This window comes from Sitophilus oryzae, unplaced genomic scaffold (assembly GCF_002938485.1).
Source record: "Sitophilus oryzae breed Bouriz unplaced genomic scaffold, Soryzae_2.0 scaffold_980_pilon_pilon, whole genome shotgun sequence".
In the NCBI taxonomy this organism is placed as follows: domain Eukaryota; kingdom Metazoa; phylum Arthropoda; class Insecta; order Coleoptera; family Curculionidae; genus Sitophilus; species Sitophilus oryzae.
The window spans coordinates 3,720,257-3,745,415 of record NW_022147617.1 but is presented as its reverse complement, the minus strand read 5'-3'; the positions used below and the strand labels follow the sequence as shown (position 1 = coordinate 3,745,415).

Genomic DNA, 25,159 nt, shown 5'->3' with positions numbered 1-25,159 from the left:
ATAGGTACCGACATATTTGAATGGAAATATTACCATATTTATCAATAATGCCAAAAATTATTTTTGAACCATTAACCGAATGGAAAATTAAATCACTTATTACAACTGAAATAATTTTTTGTCTCCTTTGTAGAAAAACGCAACAAATGTTAAAAATATTTAATAACAAAAAATTAATTATAAAGACACATGATATACATATACAGTGTAAGATAAAGTCCGCATCATATGGAACATTTTTTATTTATTGGCTTAGATGAAATTTGACTTTTTAGTTTCAAAATTTACTCTGTTGATCTCGAATAACTGTCGAATTTGATATTAAATGGCTAAAAACAGGCTTCCTGGCCAAATTTCGAAAAACTTTATTTAAAAAAGCTGTTTCTTTTTTAATTTTACATAAACATACTAATTTTCAGCCATATGGATTTTTCCTCATTTTTAACCAATAAATAGCAGCGGATTCTCGTGATAGAAACAAAAAGAACTGATAGGAACCCGTTTTTCATTCAAATATGTATTGATACTGATACATACTATATATTTAGTTCAATGTTTTAAATAAATTAATAGCTTTTTTTTATAAAAAGTTAAATTTTGTTGTAAAAATATTGGTTCTGTGATGCAAAATATATAATTCTTCCATATATCGAGGTAACATCATTTCTATATTTTTTTATCTCTAATTTCTCAATTTAAGTTTAGATTTTCTTTAAAAATCAGACCCACTATAGTAGTAACTTAGTTAAATAATTTTTACAATACTTTAATTTCAATTTGATCAAAGACCATATAGGGGCAGTATCTAACCAAACAATTCTATAAATCAGCTATAAAAATACATTTTTACATTTTTAGTATTGTGCAAATAAGTTCCCAGCACGTACCAATATAAATTTTGTGATGCTATCTCCATAAATGCGGAAGTTATTCATTCATACCGTGCATCACTTTTTGTCTAATCTTACAACTAAATTTATTTATTTAAAACATTTTAACATATTCAATAAATTTAACCGAATATATGACCGCCAATTAAATATTTAACTAACAAACGAACTATCATCAGTTATTTTTGCTTCTACCACTAGAATCGGCTGCTATTGGTTAAAAATTACATTTTATTTTTCATCTAGATGGCTGAAAATGACACTTAAACACTTAATAATAAAATTAATTAAGTATTTTAATTTTAATAAAATTAAAATACTTTAAAATACACAGTATAAGATTTAAAAAAAAACAACTTTTTAAAATAAAGGTTTTCGAAATTCTGCCTGAAAATCTACTTTTGAACCATTTGTTACTATACCCGGTGCGTCTCAAAAGTGGCTCACCCCTATAACTTTTTTATTTTTTCAGATAAAAAACGAGATTTGAGATGTGAGTATATGACCTAAATTAAGATTGTTTGACGTATTCAATTCTTTTCGGCCACTTCCTGTTTCACTGGAAATGACTACAACTTTTGATTTTTAAATGGCATCCTCGGTATATTTCTACTTTATTCGATAGAAAATGACACTCTGAATAGAATGACATATCATATGTCAATTTTGAACATTTTCGCATATGATTTATTAATTGTAACATGCGCATAACGACAATTTAACTCGAAATACCAAGTGTGTGATACCAAATTATTCGTAAAAAAATACTTTTTCCAAATATGCTAATGAACCCTGGTTCCATTTGAAAAAGTTGAGATATGATTAAAAATACGATTTGGGCATCTTTTAACCGGCCAGGACACAGACAGACGATCAAATCTATTTTTCCAAGGCCCCTTGATTAAAAATTAGTGTTTTTAACACATCCATGGCACTCTAGATTGAAATTTAAAATACAATTTGTTTTTAAGCAAAAATGTCAAAAGTTGACATATGATATGTCATTCTATTCAGAACGTCATTTTCTAACGAATAAAGTAGAAATATACCGAGAGTGCCATTTAAAAATCAAAAGTTGTAGTTATTTCCGGTGAAACAGGAAGTGACCAAAAACAATTGAATACGTCAATCAAACCTAATTTATGTCATATACTAACATAATAAATATCATTTTTTAATAGAAAAAATAAAAAAGTTATAGGGGTGAGCCACTTTCGAGACGCACCCGGTATATGTCAAATTTGACAGATTAAATTATTAAAACCCGAGGAAAACATGTAACGTTTTCAATTATATTATAAAAACTAGCGTGTACCAGCGACTTCGTTCGCGTCGAATTAATCATTTGTAATGGTGATGATAAAGCAAAGCAAGAATTTCTATTAACATATAAACTGGATAAAATTTTCTCACATTTATGTCAGCATGAGAAAAAACAATATGGTGATATTATTATATAACTTGGTAATATTTGAGGGGTAGTTTCATCTCGTTGGAATTTGACTTTCAAAAAAATCCGTTTGCCAAAAATAAGCTTTTTTACGTCAAGCAGTTTAAGAAGAATCGTGGTTAAGAAATTACCCAACGTTTTGGAACACCCTGTATGATTTTTTAAAAAATTTCAAAATATGTAAAAAAACCAAATAAATTATGCTTGTCCAAGCATTTTCCCGAAAGACTAACCGATTTTTAAATAACAAATATTGTAATATTTGAGGGGCGTTTTCACCCTCTTGGAATTTGAGATTCGAGAAACCCCTCCTTATCGAACCTCTACACCCCACAATCAATCCGTTTGCCAAAAATCAGGTTTAAACGTCAAGCAGTTTAAGCAGAATCGTGATTACTCAATGGTCATATTTTATGAAACACCCTGTATAAATTTATAAAAGATCTTAAAATATGTAAAACAACAAAATAAAATATGCGTGTATAAGATGTTTTCCCGAAAAACTCACCGGTTTTTAAATAAAAAATATTTTAATATTTGAGGGATAGTTTCACCCCCTTAGAATTCGAGTTTCGAAAAATCCCTTCTTATCGAACCTCTACACCCTAAAGTCAATCTGTTTTCCAAAAATCAACTTTTTACGTCAATCGCTTTAAGCAGGATCGTGATTAATCAATGGCCAGATTTTTCGAAACACCCTGTATACGTTTTTAAAAAATCTTAAAATATGTAAAAAAAAACAAAATAAAATATACGTGTTTAAGCGTTTTTTCGGAAACTTGGCCGTTTTTTAAATAAGAAATATTGTAATATTTGAGGGGTGGTTTCACCCTCTTGGAACTGGAATGTCGAAAAATCCCTTCTTATCGAACCTCTACACTCTAGAATCAACCTGTATGCCAAAATTGAGCTTCTTACGTTGAGTGGTTTGAGCAGGATCGTGATTAATCTGTATGTCAGTCACATAAGGATTTTATATATTAGTATAGATTCGTTCACGTACACGCTATTTCAGCTCGTATATGTCGGTTGTTTCCGGGATTTTCCGATGGTAGCAGCACCGGCGGAGAATACATCAAGCCTATAATGTATTGAATTAAAAGTTTTCCCTCATTATACATATATAAATATCCTAATATTTATTTTAATGACAAGAAAAGTAAACAAATATTTAAAGGATTTTATTTATCAATATTAGGATAACTTTTCCGATACTGTTGAATGAAATATAGTGTGCCCACTATATTTCGCTCGGATTTAATCTACGCTCAATCAAAACAATAGCTATAAATCTTTGCCATTAATTTTTTTGAGGTCGCACTTCGCACTCGGCTCATCAGCTAGTTCGATACTTTTGCTTGTACGTTTTGCGCTTACAAGCGGTTTTTTGATTACGTTTTTATAATATTTTTGATGAAAAAAAAACATATTCTCTGAGAGATATAGTCAAAGTGTAAATTCATTCAATAGTTTCATGTCTCTCACTGTTTCAATTTTAAATAACGACATTGGAGACTGATTTTTAAAAGTGTTCGCTTTAGGACTGTTTAGTCTCTGGAATGTATTTAAGGTGTGTATTGGCAACGTTGGTTTTTGTAAACCCGGCATAAAAATCAGTGCTGTAAAAAATATTTGGTCTTTTTAGGTGACTGTGACATCAAATATGACATCTACATTTTATGCCAAAAAAACATTTTAAGTAGCTTTTTACGTATTTTAAACTAGACAATTTTATTCAGACTGAAGCTGTCCTGTATAATGAAACCAAATACTTCAATATTGACTAGTTTATTTGGCATTTGAAGGGACACGATAGTTTTATCAAAATTAAGATTTTAATTTCTGAAAAATTTAAAAATAAAATCATCCATATGTGTATATTGTTAGACACACTGTATAAACAACTAGAAATACATACCATTTTAAAGCGTATCCCATAGCTAAGTTGTTAAACATAGTTATATCAACAGGCACGTTATTTTCTTTCATTAATTCCAAAATAGAATAAGCTTCTTCCAGTTTTCCCAACTGACAAGCATTTTCAATAAGTAATTTATATGTCTGGGAGTCTGGTTTACAACGTATTGAAAATAAAAAATCCTTATTTAAATAGGCATTATTCTCATTGCATGTTCTTATATAAGAATTGTAAACAGCAATATTCAGATTATTAACTTTATCTAGTCCATTAAAAATATCTTTACATAGTTTGTGTCGAACTTCAGAACTTGAATCTAAAATTTCAGAACCGCAACACTTCAATAATATTATGGCATCTTCTGATTTTAATTGATCTGAAATAAAAACATTTATTAGTCAAATAACCATCCAAACCATCTTTTAACCAAAAACCAACTAAAACGGAATAAAACGAAATTTTCAACATTTTGATATTTGAATGTAGGCGAAAAAAATCGTATCGCCATCTTACTATGTGAAATGACAAAAAATGTGGGTTAAAGATTATGAAAACCTAACGGCCCACTTCCTGAACTTTAAAATATCGTATAATATTAAGTATAATATTGCTATTAAAAAATATAACAACTACCAACTACATACTAATACAGTCTGTCCAACGACTCTGGGAAGATTTGGACAGACGACATCCAAAAAATTACAATTTTGACAATGACAATTATATTGATAAAAATAAATAACTTCCCTGTGAAAAGTGACAGACACAACTGTCACTGTCAGAGATCAACTGACAAAAAATCGGTATAGATAGAATAGTAATTCCTATATCACAGAAATAAGTTCGCAGTTATAAAAAATTGTTGAAGGTATGACGTGATGTAGGCTCTGAGTTTGGTACTCGATAAATTGGGAAAACCGAAAAAGTACTAGAAATAGTTATGGCCATGAATACACTGAAAGTGAGCAACTGAGTAATGCACTGCAGGAGACGGTTGTAGGGAGTGTGTAGTGGGTAGGAGTGTAAGTAGGTAGAAATCTAGAAATGTCGAATTTTCCCACCTCAGCGTCAAAAAGACCTGTGCTAATTGCTTGCTTCCGTTTCTTGGCATAAGGTAATAGAAGATTACGTATACGCATCTCGAAACTTTGAAATTGCCCTTATGTATAATACACTCGATATTCCATATGTATAGACCTAGGGCATTTCAACTGATTTCAACAGATTCCGACCGCAGCGCTTCAATCAACGACAGAAATTAGACATTATCAGTATGTATTTCACTCCGCCGTATGTTGATTGCATAAACATAATATGGAAATCGTGGCTTTATCATAATATTTAAGTATTTCAGTTTTTTTCTAGTGCAGTTATTCTGTTATTGAGACCATAAAACATTCTGGTATGAGATTAGTGTGCCGCTGTTTCGGATAGTAAAATATAAGTGAAAAAGAATTCGAACTAGGCGTCTTGTTGTGTAATGACAATTTCAAATGTTAATAAAATTGCCAAAAAAATGTTAACGCGTAAAGAAGAGCGTACATCTTCATCAGGGTGGGACTAAGGATTTGATATTGAGTATTTGATTAAAATGTGGGTCGATTTCGGCATAATTGGGGACGGGCTACAGGACGACGCCCTCGACGTTTCGAACCGATGCCTCTAAATGGACGAAATCATCAGGATTTTTCTTAATTATAGGTCAATTGGAACCAAAATCGGTACGTCGATAATGGTACCCGAATGGAGTTCTCAGACGGACAGATGGGCAGACGGACAGATGGGCAGACGGACAGACAGACGGAAGTAAGAAGTTTCACTTCAAATATGCGCACATAGTGCACACACATTTTTTTTCCAAAGCAGGCCTACAAAATATACAGGGAGTTCCAATATTCTGTGGACATAGAACATCTATGTATTTTTATTTGGACATAGAACATCTATGTATTTTTTTTTGGACATAGAACATCTATGTATATTTTACCCCTTATACAAAACTGCTTTGTTTTTCCGTTAAAGGGCATCAATAAAAAATAAACCCCTACGTTAATTAATGTAAAATTTATGAAGCTTATTGTTAGATACTACTTGTGATTGAAGCTGATATAAAATTCCATAACTATTTTTGCTAAATAGATTATTAATGCATACTGGAGTTTATGCGCCTATAGTACATAGCTTGATGTAACAAGAAACATTTTTTGGAAGTCAGCTCCGGAATTTTTTTTCCTCAAAAAGTATACATTGTGGCATTTTCTTAAAAGAAACAAAAATGTAGTAAATACTAGAAAGGTCATTCGACGAAAAAGAAAATAGGTACAAAAGTTGTCGGTTCAGTTCGAAAATTTTTGTACTAAAGTTTATGTAGGGATGGGGATAGTTTTCACCCTTTCAGTACTTTTTCTTGATTTTTGTCAAAAAAATAAAATATTAGAGCCCTTAGCAAAACATAGAAACATCAAATCTAGTTCAAATCGGAATATCTTTTCTTGAAATATCATAAAAAATGTGTTTATTTTTTTAAAGTTTGATTGCACCCTTCCTTCACCCTACATCCTTGCTTTTCACCCTTCCTGTACTTTTATATTAAAGCACTTGGCAAAACATAGACGCCCAAAATCTCATTCAAATTGGAATAACAGTTCTTAAATTATCTGAAAAATGTGTGTATCGTGTAACGTGTAGAGAGTCCATAATATGTAATGTTTTAAAATTTTTGAACTGCGTGCGTTGTAGCAATTTGGCGCTGCTATAGCGGTTGCCAAATACAAGTTGTATTGCTGCAAACAAGGACAGACAATATTTTTTTTTGTCAATGTCAGAATCTTCAAAAATTATAAAATCTTCCAAAATGTAAACCGCCTTCATTGAAAAAATACCGAAAAGTGTTTAAAGCGTCCTTTTTCCAAGTAATTATTGTTATCTTGGTTTTGAGTTTAGTCTAAATTTAATTTCCGCAAACCCGTGATATTGTGGAAAAGTGGCACAAAAAAAACTTAAAAAGCTGTTTTTGAACTATGAACTGTAAAAACTTAATAAATATTATAGACTCTGATTATTATGCTTATTTTTAGCTTCACACTGCTGTTTTTACATTTTTTTAATATATTCTATGTATTTCATACATATCCTTTAAAATAACTTTTCTTATATGCAACACACTGTATTTTATATATAAAATTAAAAGGAAATAATAATGAATTGAATAAATAGATAATATTTGACGACATAATTCCAGAAAATGCTGAACCGGCCCAAAATCAAAAGTTTTGGATCGCGTCCGCTGCAAAAACAACGCCAAATACTATTTAAATTGTTGTTATGGGCTCTCTTTTCAATCTAAACTTGTTTAATTTTTCTATGCTTTTACCTACTAATTGATTAGCACTCAAAATTAAATTTATTCAAACTCTTAATTACATGGTCTAGCATAAAAAATATAAAAGATATTCTGACAGGGAAATTATTGTACAAATATAACTTATATAATTAAAAGAGTGGTTGCAACATCCAGGCTCCATTTTAACAAATTTTGCGAGCGAAAACTGGCAGTTCCAGGAGCTGCCCAATTCTTGTTGCAAACCGAGAGCAAAGCAATTAATCATAAAATATCATTGTCATTTATGTACTGTTAAAAAAGAGATACCTGAATGTTGCAGAGAATGACCGGACTATTTTTTAAAGGTCAATTATTTTGTAAAAAAAGTGGAGCTGCCTGTTTATTTCACCTACCCCTTCATTTGTAACTCTGTCACTATTACAGGTAGGGGCTGCTGGACAATCGCCCGTTTAACAATAAAAAAAATCAGGTGTTCCATTTTCTATGCTGGTAAATGTACTTGCTATGTTTACTTACTAAAATCTATTGTATTAAATACATTAACCAGCTGTTTTAAATAGAATTCCTTTCCAGTTTTAATTCGCTGAATGAAATCATTTATTGAATATAGTTTCTGAGGCCGATTTATTATATTTGATGTGCATATAATACTAGTCTGAACATGAATATACCTAAAAGAAAAATGCTTAAAAAGTTGAAGTAAACTTGCATTTCCAAACTTGCTGTTTTATTACAAATCTCGTGTAGTTATGCTTATATATGAAATTACATAAACCCATTGCCTGAAGCATAACAACTTATAAAGGTGGCTATATACAATAATATTTAAAAGATGTTAAAATCCAACATCCAACATCCAACTAAATAAAAACAAATTTAAAATCACAAAGTAAGGTTAGTTCTGATTCAGTTCTACAGATTATTCGTTTTTGTTATCATCATTCGTCAGGGTTGTTCCTTAAAAATTTTTGATTTTGCATCAGGCAACCTAGATCGTGCATATTCGGTTGAAAATGTGCATCTGTGGTAATTTAACTTGTATACGAACCATAGAAATAGAAGGGATAGAGAATGAGCTTCAACATGCGCGGAAGGTCTAATTATGGAGGTCTAATCAAGTTGGGCGCCATATTCCATGATATTCCAGGTCTCCGTGTCATTTTGTATATAGGTGGTAATCTATAAGTAATCAAATATCAATTTGCTGTTTTCAACCATACGGGGGGCAATTTAAATTTAGTGAAATTCTATCATTTATTATGGTTAGTTAACATTAATATGATTTATTTAATTATCAGTTTCAAAACTGGGTGCAATACATATAATACACTAATATAAGAATATTCTGACAAAAGACGCTACGGACAGATGACCTTTTCTTAGTCGTTAAACACTCGAAATGCCATTAAATAAGTATTTACAATTATTTCATGTTTACTTGTATTGAATTACGCGTTTCAATTTAAAATTTTTGCAAATTTAGTAAAAATTGTTCTAAACAACGTTTTGTTCAAGTTGTATATTCATAAAAAACATTTGGTTCATAATTATTTTTGATGATTACCTACCTTGAATTTTTAATATAAACCTAGAAAAGTATGTTTCTGTTTTATTTTTTTTATTCGTCCCTTCAAATTGTGTTACAAAAACTGTTACATAACATGTCCTCTAACAAATATTTTCATAATAGATAAACATCATTGATTTTATTAAGGGTATTATTATTAGTATTTATCTCCTGGTTTTTGCCGACAATAAAAACTCAATCTTGTAATAGAACATCAATTTTATATTTCGTAAAATTATTTTGATACAAATTCAATTTGTCAAAATTCAAGTCATTAATATATTGATAAACAACCCAAATTATTCCTAAATATTTTATTATAAAAAAAACTGTTACCGGTAACCGGTAAGTTTGTAAAACACATTACGGTTTGTCTTAATACAAGAAAAAATCATTTATTTTTTGCACACTTGTCGATCCTTATTTGTCCATAACAAAATTCTGTATGTACAACATACATATACCTAATTTATTATTAAGAAAATAAGATTATATGATCTCAGAATTTTAAGAAATTTTTTTTAAGATAAAATAGTTTCTTCTCAACTGTAATATTGTCAACTTTGGCCTGTATTTTATCTATTTAAAAACATGGGATTGACAATCCCCTGATTAAGTTTCATTGCATCAAATACCTTTGCTATAAATCCTGGCTCACAATTTAAGGCCATTGCAAAATGCTTTTGAGCTTCATCATAGATTTTACAAGAATAAAAGTGTAATATTGAAACAAAGTAACATTGTAAGCTTCATGACTAATAATCTCATTTTTAACACTCTTTAAATATCATCTCGTTAACAATTATGAATATTATATGATTTTTCTCAGTGATTTGTGGCACAGATACAAATTAATACCGTATGATCGAATAAAAACGGCGTCCAGTTGGCTTGGAAATGACGATTGATGGCATTTCCTATATAAATTTACATATAAAATGACAGCGATCTTCATTTCATAGCCATCGCTGACGCTGTTTTTATTCGATTATACGGTATATGCCCCATAACAGTTTTTAAATAAGAAACTTCTGCCTACAGATTTAATTTTCTTATTGGCATAATACCCTTTCTTCCTATATAAATCTTGCCATTTTTTCAGTCCAATGTTCCTTGTTTTTACAGTTGTAGGAATACTAAAAATGTTGACTATAGAACTCGATACTATGTTTGAAAAAGCCTTCATACCTGTAACTGTGCATAAATCTAATTAACTGAATTCTCCTCCTCTTGACACTCTGAACACGGCTGCTGCTAATGTTAGAAATATTTAGCACAAAACTACAACTACCTACAACAAACTTTACAATAAAAGTGTTAAATTTTCGCTGTTCGATTAAAATACCCTATCTTATGTTTTCTTTTCCTCCAAATAATCTTCTTGTCAAGTAAGGACCAATCTTATTTGATATATTTCTGGTACACTTGAACTTGTGCTTTCATGGACACTATAAGAGTGCACTGTTTTACAGAAGCACGAACACTGATTCCAAGTATCTTCTTCCTCCACACGTAATAAAAACATCCTCTTTAAATGGCCACATCATACACTTATTTTTGACCATTCCCAATTACAATCACGATTTTTACAAATCGCCTTTAGGAAAACTAAAAATAAACAGTTTTGAATCATCTGTAAACACAATTATGTTGTATAAACTTACACATGAAAACTAATCATTATTCCCGGCGTATTAGCTTTCTTAGAATGACTATGAATATACAACAATCCTTTTTGAATTAGTGTTTAGAATAATTGAGATAATAATAAATTTTAACTAGATAATAACACAAACGAAAATCAAAACAAAACAAACAGATGTCAATTAAAGAGGGGAAGTGACAGCGAGACCTGGAAGATGTCTGCCATCTTGCCGTCGACAAAAATTTGGATGCGCACTCGTCGAAGCTCATTCTCCCACTTCCATATCTCTGATACGAACAAAACCCTGGAGGCTGGGGGCAGGGTTCGGAAAACTACATGTTACTCATGTTACTTTTAAAAACTACATAAACTACATTACATGTAGTTAATGTAGTTTATGTAGAGGATGTAGTTTATGTAACCTATGTATATATGTTATATCCATATTTAACCTTCAAATGACCTTATTTACTCTTTATACTTATTTATTGTTATTCATTGTTTATTCCAAAGTTAAACGTATAAGTTCGTTCTAATATAACTCATAAACAATCATATTATGTTTCTTGAGAATCTTTCTAACTACGATGTTCCCATGGTCTCTTCAGTAAACAAGTCGCAGTTCCATGATGGGAAGCGAAGGCTCAGCAACTTTAAGAATATTTAAGCCGATCTCTTTCCCCCAGAACAACAACTCGAACGCACAACGCACAACTTCAGAACGCAACTGTATCCGTAAGTCGTATCGAAGTTCATATAATTTATTTATTTTACTTTTGTTAAATTTTTAAAACTTAATAAAGTGTTTTAAAGTATTTTAATGTTTTTAAATAATAAAAGTGAAAGATAAAATCTAACAATTGGCGCAGTCTGTAGGATAGTTTCACAAAAACGTCGGTAGAACACGAGTATTCTAACTACCAACGGTGGATTCCAATCCTTCAAGCGAAAGAAGAACTTACGAAAAACTCAAGAAAATTAAGAAAAATCAAGAAAGAAAATTAAGAAATCAAAGAAGACAAAATACATCTGGCGTCCTCACTCATAGGCAGATCTACGGATTAGAAAAACACCTATGAAACCCCTGGTAGAAAACTTCCTCCTTGAAATGCACAAAAGTGGTTTTTGAAAATTAGTGTAAGTCATAGACTTAAAATAAAAATATAGACTGAGCATCCATTCATAAATAGCTGGAACATGCGGTCAGACACTGTCTTGTTATTGTTGTGTTATTGTTTTAGGTTATAACGAGTGCGACACGAGCGATAGATAGGTTGTCTCTGTCGTAACGGTCGTTCCCTGACGACTCTGCCGAGAAACACAACACTGTCTTTCGTTTCTCAAGTACACCTGAACTCTCCGTATCATAGCCGGGTAATTTTTTTATTTTAATGAAGCTATAATTAAATTAAAAATATATCGTATTGAAACTTTTTTATATTTTATTAAGATTTAAGACAGGTTTTTTAAATAAAAGTTTAGAAAAAACGTCTTAGAGTCCAAAAAGGATAAAAATATTAAAATACACGTCATAGAAGAAATTTTATAATCGAAATTACGTAATTTTTGAAATTAATAATAAATTATTAATTTTAGTCAAACATTTACAACCCCTAATATTAATCAAAACAGGATCTATTCCACAGATATAATAGAATCGGCGACAGGGAGAAAAAAAAAATATGATTGTTGTAATTTTATTTCTGGTTAAGTGATGTCTTATTATGTAAATTAGAGAAAACATAAACCTGTTCCATTAAAGCAAGGAAGGTGATAGAAAGTGGATAAAATGAAAACTACATTTATTTAACTCGGTACTGTCTTCATTATACCGGGTGCGTCCCAAAAGTGGCTCATCCCCATAATTTTTTTATATTTTCAAATAAAAAAAACAAGATTTAGTATGTTAGTATATAACATAAATTAGGATTGATTGACGCATTCAATTGTTTTTGGTCACTTCCTGTTTCACCGGAAATGACTATAACTTTTAATTTTTAAAGGGCACCCTTGGTATATTTCTACTTTATTCGATGGAAAATGACACTCTGAATAGAATGACATATGATATGTCAACTTTTGACATTTTCGCATATGGTTTAATTGTAATTGTAACACGCGGTTCATAACGACAATTTGACTCGAAATACCAAGTGTTTGGTATCAATATATTCATAAAAAAATGCTTTTTCCAAATATGCTAACGAGTCACCCTTGTTCCATTTGAAAAAATTGACATATATGTTATATCCATATTTAACCTTCAAATGACCTTATTTACTCTTTATACTTATTTATTGTTATTCATTGTTTATTCCAAAGTTAAACGTATAAGTTCGTTCTAATATAACTCATAAACAATCATATTATGTTTCTTGAGAATCTTTCCAACTACGATGTTTCCATGGTCTCTTCAGTAAACAAGAGGCAGTTCCATGATGGGAAGCAAAGAATCAGTAACTTCAAGAATATTTAAGCCGATGTCTTTCCCACGAGGAACAACTCGAACCACAGTCTTCATATCTTCATACGTGTCGTATCGTAATTCATAAAATAGAAGTTATTAAAGTCAAATAAAAGTGTTAAATTATTTTTAAATGTTTTTTTAACGGTAAAAGTAAAAAGTAAATTATAACAATTGACGCAGTCGGTAGGATATTGTGCAACGTCGGAAGAATACGAGTATTCTCCACTACCAACGGTGGATCCCAATCCTTCAACCAGAACAACCGAAGAAAAATAAAAAAAATCAAGAAAGAAAAATCAAGAAAGAAAATCAAGAAAGAAAACCAAAATTCATCTGACGTCTTCACTCATAGACAGATCTACGGACTAGGAACACCTAGTGAAACACCTGGTAGAATTTGCTGTGAGAACAAGATAAAAGCATGTTTTTGGAAAATAGTACGCAAAGAATCATTTCGTTTTATTTTAATGTTATTTTTTGAAAAAATATTATTTTGAAAAAGAATTTATTTAAACGTTTATAAACGATAAATAAAAATAAGATATTTTCTTATACGATTATGTAACAAAGGGTTATTTTAATTTAATTTAATTTAACCTCGTTATTCTCTTAACTAAGTTAACTAAATTAATTAAGTGTTAATAAATCGATTATTCTGCTAATCGATTACATAATTTAAAATAAAATATTTTTTTTAGTTATTACTATTTACTAAAAATAAAAATTAAAAATGTCTGAATCAGAAATGAATAATGAACAGAGATAGAACCATACAAATCTGGAAATATTAATAATACCAGAGTTTGACGGAGATCAAATCTTTTACAAACATTTCTCAAATGCATGTGATTGTGCTTTGGCATGTCAACCGGTAACCAGAAACTCTTATTAGTTATTCATATTAAAAATAAACTGGCAGTGCAGAGCAGCCCACTGACAATTCTCAGGAAATCCATCTTCGTATTTTGAAATAAAACAACTTTAAATTCTCATTTTGCAGGATACTAGAGATTTATCATCATTAATTCAAGACCTACAAAGAGTTAAACAACTACCAAATGAATTTTAATATTTTTAAACAGAGTGTGTTCTTAATGCAAAAAATGCATGCAGAGTTCAAAAATCCAGTTTAACAAATAATGAAAAACAAGCACAAATTTGTTTAATCGAATCTATGGCATTAAATACATTATTACACAGGATTAGACCCACGTATAGGACATATTATTCAAAGTTAGTAATCCAAAAGACATTATCGAAGCTCAAATTCGTATTAGAAGAGAGTTACAACTTTCTTATTTCGAAAATCAGAAACAAAATAAATTGAATACAGTTAGATTTCCACAAAATCAACCTATTAAAAGACCAAATTTGTCACCACCAAAGTGTACATCTTGTGGACGTTTAGGACACTTATCTAGAGACGATTTATGTCGTGCAAGACAAATGAATAATAATAATTATACTCATTTTAACCCACAAATACCAATAATTTTCAAAGATAACCTCAACATTTTACACAAAGTCAAAAATGTTAATCAAAAGACCATATTTTCAACAAAAAATAATCAAAACAATCAGCAACGCCCTTCAGTAATTCCGCTAACAACGCCCTTCAGTAATTCAAAGAAATCCTACTCTTAATAATAATAATCACAGAGCACATTTTATAAACAAGATTATTCAACTTATGATTATTCAAATGAATATTCAAACAATTATTCTGATAATTACCAAATAATTATTCTGAAAATTATTCTGATAATTTTTCAAATGATTACTTTATGATAATTCTCCAAATTTCAAGATTATTCGAATTATTACTCTGGAGCAAGAATATGATGACTATCAAACTACGATAATGCTCAACAGCAAAATTTTCATTTGCGTTCCGACCAAACCATCCTCCAGATACACACAGAAACTTATCACAAACGAAATTCAAACGAAAATCTCAAACTTTGAATTTAAAACCATACGAATCAATTCCAAGAACAGAAATTTACTTAAAACCTTTTTCAATGTAGACATTAAAAGTTTATACATATTAACGACATAACAAACACATACAAAATATTAATTGATACAGGTGCAGGAATTTTAATTTTAAAGAAAACACAGTTAAAAATTATCCACAAAGAATACCAGAAAATATTTCACTCAAAGGAATTACTAACGAGAAATTATTAATAACTCAGTCTACTTTAATTCCCTTTTAAAACAAATGATCCTCACAAAGCTTTTTATTTACAACTTAGATATAGACTCCTTTACTAAATCTAGGATCAGATTTCCTTTGAACATTATCAATGCACAGTTGATTTTAAAATAGAAAATTGATAACAAATTTTAAAACGCTGCCTTTATTTAAAATTGAAGATACACTGAGAGAACAAAATTTAAATTCTGAACAAATTAAAATGAAATAAATATTAATGGAAGAATGAACAAATTTTTAAATTAAAATGTAATTACAAATACTTATGGCAATTATCTAAAACAAGACAAAGAAAAAGTTTATATTCCAAATGCGTTAGTTCATGTTAATGAACATGCAGGAAATTTTTGACATCAATAATTAATTGTAAGTTATTCCAAAATCACTAATTTTTCCGGATATTCAAATTGAACCTTTACATTTCACAAACAATTTTAAATTATCAAACAAATAATTATTTTCCAAATTCAAAATCAAACTTATGGAATTCAAAACAATAAAATACAACTTAGGACTGACTATTTAAATGATGAAGAAAAAGAACTTATAACTAATTTATGTCTCGAATTTCAAGATATTTTCTATATAGAAAATGATGTCTTAACTTTTACAAATGAAATTAAACACTCAATTGATACAAACAATGCTAAACCAATATACACTAAATCTTACAGATATCCACAAATACACAAAGAAGAAGTTAGAACACAAATCAGTAACATGTTAAAGCAACGTATTATTCCGTCCTTCAATTTCCTGGTCCTCTCTCCCCCAGTTTTGATTGTTCCAAAATTAGATGCTTCTAAAAACAGAAATGGCGCGTATTGTTATTGATTATAGGAAGTTAAATGAACTTACAATCGATGATAAGTACCCCTTACCTAATACTCGATATTTTAGATCAGTTAGGTAAATGTGAATATTTCTCAACATTTGACCTTTAAGCTTCAGGATTTCATCAAAATTGAAATCAATCCTTCAGATATTTCCAAAACGGCTTTTTCTGTAGAAATGGTCATTACGAGTTTGTCGTGAATGCCATTCGGACTTAAAATGCCCTTCGACTTTTCAACGAGTCATGGACAAATATTTTATTAGGAATTCAAAAATGAAAGATGTTTAGCTTTACATTTTTGATGATATAATAATTCTTATTCTCCATCCATTCATGAACAGGCTTCCAGACTTAAAGAAGTTTTTCAAAGATTACAAAAGGCAAATCTTAAAAATTCAACCAGAATGTGAATTTCTTAAAAAAAGAAGTTGCATACTTAGACAATAATAACTCCAGAAGGTGTTAAACCCAATCCAGAAAAAGTTTCATGTATTCTAAAAATTTTCCACAACCCAAAAATCCGAAAAGAAATAAAATCTTTCTAGGCTTAGCTGGATATTACTGTCGATTTATCTCAAATTTTGCAAAATTATCAGAGCTTTTAACAAGACTTTTGCAAAAAGATTTCCATTTATTTTTAATCAGGATTGTCTAGATTCTTTTGAAGAATTCAAAGAATTCTTTTGACTTCAAATCCTATTCTGATATATCCAAATTTTGAAGAACCTTCCTATTAACAACAGATGCTAGTGCTTTTGCTATAGGGAGCCGTTCTTCACAAGAACACAGTAGAAAAGATTTACCTATTGCTTTTTGCTTCTAGAACCCTTTGCGGCGCTGAAACAAAATATTCCACCAGAGCGTGAACTTTGGCAATCGTATGGGCAAAGCCAGCTGTCCATATCTTTTGGTCGTAAATTTACTTTAATAACAGATCATCGCCCTTTTTAACATGGTTTCAGTTTTCTATTAAAGACCCTGGCAGCAGATTAGCTCGTTGGCGTTTAAAAACTCGAAGAATATGATTACAAAATTGTCTATAAATCTGGAAAAGCAAATAAAAATGCATGCTTTATCTAGAATTAAAATCAATCATTTCAAAAAATGCGCACACCTATTTCAAAAACAAATTTTCTATTTTGCCTCAAACGAAAATACACCTGATAGTGAACATGAAAAATGCGAAGAAATTGAAAATGAAGCCCTGATAATGATATTGATATCGATGATAGAATTAAAAATGAATATAATAAATTTGTCACTTTATATGACTTCTCAATCATTAATTGATTATTCAAAAATAAATATTACTAATAATCAATTATTAGATAAACAACATAAAAAATATAATGCCAAAAGAATAAGTCTGGCAAAATAAATACAAGAATTTCATCATAAAATAATTGACGACATATTAGAAGAAAATCCAGACTTTCATTTAAAAGAATAAATATTTTTAAGGTAAAACTGTTAAAAACAGGAAATACTATATAATCCCTCTCGATTTTGATCCAACTACAGTAGTTTCTCTCTTTATTTTATATTTTATATAAAGAACAAAATGAATTTAATTTAGCAGAAACCTACTACGTTGAAAAATCAAATAGAACTTCCAATATTAGAAATATTGCATACAATTTGTCAAAATAATATTGTTAGAACCCAGTAGATGATGAAAAAACCTCAAATACTAGATTATTATCGTAATCACAAGATAAATTACCGAGTAAGAATCAAAACATATTTAACGAACGTTTTGAAAAAGAAATTTTTCAAAAATTTCAAGTGAGTTTAATAGAATTACCCTGAAACTCTAAACATTTAAAATTACCTTGTTTTGAAAAAAAAATTGGTTTTAATTTAATCGTGATATGGTTAATCACGAATAATTTCTTTTCAGATTTATTGATTACTACTATCCATAGTATACCCCCAGTATGTTATTACACCAATCAACAATACAGTCGGAGTGTACCTGAAGAGTTGACAAATAAAAGTATCCAATGATAAAATGGACACTATTAGTTTATAAAGATTTAGAATTAATTAAAAATACTATTTAAATAATGATAAAATATTAGATAATATTTTTAAACACTTTAGAAGAAGATGCACTAAATGAATGATAGCTTTTAAATCAGAAGTTAAAAACGCATATAAGTCTTTATTACAAATATCAAGATCAATTAATACAAAATATAATGAAATAATACGATAATGAATAAGTATAGTTTATAGAGAAAAGCGTATATTTAATGGCATTGGGACATGGAAATCAATAACCGGTAATTTAGATGCTTCTGATGGTGAATATTATAATGATTGTATACACAAAATAACTAAAGATGAATATCAAATAGAAAACTTATTAAAAATCAAATATCTGTAACGACATCTGTAATTAAAAGTTTTAATTCTATACAATTCAAAAAATTCATAAATCGATGAAGAGACTTTAATAATGATATAAAAGAAATAAGAAAATCAATAATGGACATTTCAGATCACTCAATTATTTTCCAATCACAAATTGATATTTTAAATATTTGCGAATCTCTTATGGGAGTTATAACTTTAGAAAATCAAATTGATGATATTATAAATTAATAACTTTTGCAAGATTAAAAATATTGCATAGTTCTATAATTACTCCAAATGACTTTGGTTGACTCCGCTAAAGCAGCTATCTCAATCATTAAAGAGAAATAATCTTCCATTACCAATTGCCATCGATACCTCAGTATCTAGATATTATTGAATTGAAAAGCTTATCAGTTAGATTCCTAAAGTAGTATTTGTTCTAAATATACCTTTAGTTGAAACCTGAAGAGTACTTTATATCGAATTTATCCACTCTTTCAGATCATCGTACTGCTTTACATTATATCTAAGTACAACTTATAAATATATATTGCGCGTAGCGATGATTCATTGTTGTACATACAATTGAAGATCCAGAAGTCAGTAAATCAACAGGCAGAAAAACAAGAATTTGTTCCAACATATTTGCTATCCAATCGATAGTGATGCTATATGTAGCTTCAACTTATTAAGCAACAAGATCACCTGCCAAGAACCTGTCAATCTTCTTGATCATGGCAAAAAGAATATAACATAAAACAAATTAAATTTAAACTTGGTTAATAATTAACTTGCATCTTTACCATTAACAATTAAATGTGTGGAAATAGAGACATTATTACAAAAAATCTTAATAATAATAATACTCTTTAAAGTTACAAAGTGAATGTATTGCTTTTTGTTGGCAGTACAAGAATTCAAGGTCAAAAAAAGACATAATGTTTATGAGGCTAATGTATACAATACATTTTACCCAAATACCATATAGTTGTTGCAGTAATATTCCGAGAAGATCAAGATTCCAAATCTGAAACCATCAAATTGAGCAAACTGAATTTTAGAAGATTTTGAGTGTTGCAAATCAAGGCCAAGTTAAATGAATATTCCGAACAATTGAACAATTTGATCAATGAACCTTTGTGAAGAAACACCATGGTTGGCTTCTTCAAGCAATTTTAAACCATAATTGTAATTGCCACCTTGGTCCTGATTTACATCTTCTGCAAATGCAAATCCCGTGTGAAGATCGAATTGGAATTGCAATTCTCGCGAGACTACCCACCATCACCTCCAAGAAATCAAGTTGAATCCACTTTCCAAATGGAAGAAAATACTGCCCTCGTAGAAGACCCAGTATCCATTTTAGAAGAACTTATTGAAGAAGAATCTTTGAACTTAATCCTTAACAAGAATTCAGTCTAAAAGTTATCTCCACGCGTTAACTTTATCTAAAAGGGGAGTTGTTATATCCATTATTTAACCTTCAAATGACCTTATTTACTCTTTATACTTATTTATTGTTATTCATTGTTTATTCCAGTTAAACGTATAAGTTCGTTCTAATATAACTCATAAACAATCATATTATGTTTCTTGAGTACCTTCCAACTACGATGTTCCCATGGCCCTCTTCAGTAAACAAGTCGCAGTTCCATGATGGGAAGCGAAGACTCAGCAACTTTAAGAATATTTAAGCCGAACTCTTTCCCAGGAGGAACAACTCGAACGCAACTCGTATCCTTGTCGTATCGAAGTTCATATAATAATTTGTATCTTTATAAAAATTAATAAAGTGTTTTTAAGTATTTTAATGTTTTTTTAAATAATAAAGTGAAAGATAAAATCTAACATATATATGATTAAAATACGGATATGTACATCTTTTAACCGGCCTAGACAAGACACGAAACCTATTAGACGATCAAACTATTTTCCAAGGCTCCTTCTGATTAAAACTTAGTGTTTTTAACAACACCATGGCACCCTGGATTGAAATTAAAATAGGATTTGTTTTAAGCGACAATAATGTCAAAAGTTGACATATGATATGTCATTCTATTCAGAGAGTGTCATTTTTTTATCGAATAAAGTAGCAATATACCGAGGGTGCCTTTTAAAAATCAAAAGATGTTATCATTTCGGTGAAACAGGAAGAGACCCCAAAAACAATTGAATACGTCAATAGTAATTTATGCCATATACCTACTAACATACAAATCTGTTTCTTTTTTTTATCTGAAAAAATAAAAAAGTTATAGGTGAGCCACTTTTGAGACGACCCGGTATATTAAAAAAATATTGTTTCATAATGTAATATCATTTAAAATTTTGTATGTTATTATTTTAGATTCTGAAAATAATTTTAGAATAAACCGGAATATATTTTTAATAAAGAACACTATTAATTATTAACAGGGTTATAACTATGATTTTGTTACAATGTAAGTAAGTAAATAATGTAATGTAAGAGAAAAATTCAGATTTTTCCTTACATTTTACTAAAATATTATCTAAATAAGCGCCTTCTACAACAACGCCACTGACTCCCAATGGGTAAATTGAGAGTTGCCTACCGGTCAAAGTCGTTTCAAGACTTAAATGGATTATTTAAGTCAAATTTCTTGCAAATTTGGCACTGGCAAACCATATTTTAGAGTTCTTGAACAAAAAGTCAATAAAATAAACACTTTAAGGACTACAAGCTATGAAAAAATGCGTTAATACAGCCGGAGAGATAGCGGCAACAAAGCTTTACTGCACACGTGCGGACACGTACTACAAGGTAATAAATGAATGAATAGGCTCCCTCGCCTCTAATCGGTGTTGTCATATTGTCAAGAACTTATCCTTTTTAAACAGTATCCGACTTATAATTTAGTAGTATAAGGACTATTTAATACATCTATGGAATATTAAAACCTACTTTATTAAACTGTAGTATTAATATCTCAATATATGTGTGCAACAAGAAAAAAAATATTGAAGAAAAATCAAGAAAGAAGACAAAAATACATCTGGCGTCCTCACTCATAGGCAGATCTACGGATTAGGAACACCTAGTGAAACCCCTGGTAGAAAACTCCTTTGAGAACAAGACAAAAGCATGGTTTTTGGAAAACTAGTGTAAGTACACAACGAATCATTACGTTTTATTTTAAAGTATTATTTTTTTTGAAAAAAATTATTTTGAAAAAGAATTTATTTAAACGTTTATAAAATAAAAAAAATAAGATATTTTCTTATACGATTATTTAACAAAGGGTTATTTTAATTTAATTTAATTTAACCTCGTTATTCTCTTAACTAAGTTAACTAAGTTAATTAAGTTTAAAATAAATCGATTATTCTGCTAATCGATTACTTAAAATAATTTAAAATAAAATAAAATAAATAAAAAATTAAATATTTTTTTTAGTTATTACTATTTACTAAAAATAAAAAAATAAAAATGTCTGAATCAGAAATGAATAATGAACCAGAGATAGAACCATACAAACTATCTGAAATATTTTCAATAATACCAGAGTTTGACGGAGATCAAATCTTTTTACAAACATTTCTAAATGCATGTGATTGTGCTTTTGGCATGTCAACCGGTAACCAAAAACTCTTATTAGTTATTCACATTAAAAATAAACTAAGAGGTAGAGCAGCCCAATTAATAAATTCTAGAAATCCATCTTCGTATTTTGAAATTAAACAACTTTTAAATTCTCATTTTGGTGATACTAGAGATTTATCATCATTAATTCAAGACCTACAAAGAGTTAAACAACTACCAAATAAATCGCCTTTAATATTTTTAAACAGAGTGCAAGTTCTTAATGCAAAAATGCATGCAAATATTCAAAAATCCAGTTTAACAAATAATGGAAAACAAGCACAAATTTGTTTAATCGAATCTATGGCATTAAATACATTATTAACAGGATTAGACCCACGTATAGGACATATTGTTCGTGCTAGTAATCCAAAAGACATTATAGAAGCTCAAATTCGTATTCGAAGAGAGTTACAACTTTCTTATTTTGAAAATCAGAAACAAAATAAATTGAATACAGTTAGATTTCCACAAAATCAACCTACTAAAAGACCAAATTTGTCACCACCAAAGTGTACATCTTGTGGACGTTTAGGACATTTATCCAGAGACGATTTATGTCGTGCAAGACGAATGAATAATAATAATTATACTCATTTTAACCCACAAAATACCAACAATTTTCAAAGACAACCTCAACATTTTACACAAAGTCAGAATGTTAATCAAAGACCATATTTTCAAAAAAATAATTCAAACAATCAACAACGCCCTTCAGTAATTCAAAGAAATCCTAATTTTAATGATAATAATCACCAGAGTACATTTTACAAATCAAGATTATTCAACTTATAATTATTCAAATGAATATTCAAACAATTATTCTGATAATTGCTCAAATAATTATTCTGAAAATTATTCTGATAATTTTTCAAATGATTACTTTTATGATAATTCTCTAAATTCTCAAGATTATTCAAATTATTACTCTGAGCAAGAATATGATGACTATCAAAACGACGATAATGCTCAACAGCAAAATTTTCATTTGCGTTCCGACCAAAACCATCCTCCAGATACACAGAAAACGGACACAAACGAAAATTCAAACTTTGAATTTAAACCACTCGAATCAATCCCCAGAACAGAAATTTATTTAGAACCTTTTTTCACTGTAGACATTAAAAGTTTATACTACATTAATGACATAACAAACACATACAAAATATTAATTGATACAGGTGCAGGAATTTCAATTTTTAAAGAAAACACAGTTAAAAAATATCCACAAAGAATACCAGAAAATATTTCAATTCAAGGAATTACTAACGAGAAATTATTAATAACTCAGTCTACTTTAATTCCTTTTAAAACAAATGATCCTCACAAAGTTTTTATTTACAACTTAGATATAGACTTTGACGGAATCTTAGGATCAGATTTCCTTGAACATTATCAATGCACAGTTGATTTAAAAAATAGAAAATTCATAACAAATTTTAAAACGGTGCCTTTATTTAAAATTGAAGATACACTGAGAGAACAAAATTTAAATTCTGAACAAATTAAAAATCAAATAAATGTTAATGATAGAACAGAACAAATTTTTAAATTAAAATGTAATTTACAAAATACTGATGCAATTTTATCTAAAACAAGACAAAGAAATCCAAAATCAATTAATTTTTCCGATATTCAAATTGAACCTTATATTTCACAAACAATTTTAAATTATCAAACAAATAATAATTATCAAACAAATTATTATTTTCCAAATTCAAATCGAACTGATAGAATTCAAAAAATAAGATCACAACTTAGGACTGATCATTTAAATGATGAAGAAAAAGAACTTATAACTAATTTATGTCTCGAATTTCAAGATATTTTCTATTTAGAAAATGATGTCTTAACTTTTACAAATGAAATTAAACACTCAATTGATACAAACAATGCTAAACCAATATACACTAAATCTTACAGATACCCACAAATACACAAAGAAGAAGTTAGAACACAAATCAGTAACATGTTAAAGCAACGTATTATTCGTCCTTCAATTTCTCCTTGGTCCTCTCCAGTTTGGATTGTTCCAAAAAAATTAGATGCTTCTAAAAAACAGAAATGGCGTATTGTTATTGATTATAGGAAGTTAAATGAACTTACAATCGATGATAAGTACCCCTTACCTAATATTTCCGATATTTTAGATCAGTTAGGTAAATGTGAATATTTCTCAACACTTGACCTTGCTTCAGGATTTCATCAAATTGAAATCAATCCTTCAGATATTTCCAAAACGGCTTTTTCTGTAGAAAATGGTCATTACGAGTTTGTCAGAATGCCATTCGGACTTAAAAATGCCCCTTCGACTTTTCAACGAGTCATGGACAATATTTTATTAGGAATTCAAAATGAAAGATGTTTAGTTTACATGGATGATATAATAATTTATTCTCCAACTATTCATGAACACATTTCCAGACTTAAAGAAGTTTTTCAAAGATTACAAAAGGCAAATCTTAAAATACAACCAGATAAATGTGAATTTCTTAAAAAAGAAGTTGCATACTTAGGACATTTAATAACTCCAGAAGGTGTTAAACCCAATCCAGAAAAAGTTTCATGTATTCAAAATTTTCCACAACCCAAAAATCCGAAAGAAATAAAATCTTTCTTAGGCTTAGCTGGATATTACCGTCGATTTATCTCAAACTTTGCAAAATTATCAAAGCCTTTAACAAGACTTTTGCAAAAAGATGTTCCATTTATTTTTAATCAGGATTGTCTAGATTCTTTTGAAGAATTAAAGAATTCTTTGACTTCAAATCCTATTCTGATATATCCAAATTTTGAAGAACCTTTCCTATTAACAACAGATGCTAGTGCTTTTGCTATAGGAGCCGTTCTTTCACAAGGACACA

At 29.4% G+C, this 25,159-nt stretch overlaps 1 protein-coding gene across 3 annotated transcripts in view; it reads right to left on the bottom strand.

The window, feature by feature from the left end:
• LOC115891206 (leucine-rich PPR motif-containing protein, mitochondrial) overlaps positions 1 to 8,507 on the bottom strand; it is a 77,736-nt gene extending 69,229 nt beyond the window's left edge. For 2 of the 3 annotated variants that reach the window (XM_030911629.1, XM_030911630.1), the window contains exons 1-3: positions 8,325 to 8,507; positions 8,118 to 8,272; positions 4,259 to 4,634 (exon numbers count right to left, since the gene is read on the bottom strand). In XM_030911629.1, coding sequence (XP_030767489.1) covers positions 4,259 to 4,634; positions 8,118 to 8,272; positions 8,325 to 8,392 — 599 coding nt within the window. In that variant the 5' untranslated portion in view covers positions 8,393 to 8,507. Of the gene's footprint in view, positions 1 to 4,258; positions 4,635 to 7,993; positions 8,273 to 8,324 lie in introns of those variants that run through there. The other variant, XM_030911631.1, reaches the window with a different exon arrangement.
• Positions 8,508 to 25,159: the final 16,652 nt, after the last annotated feature.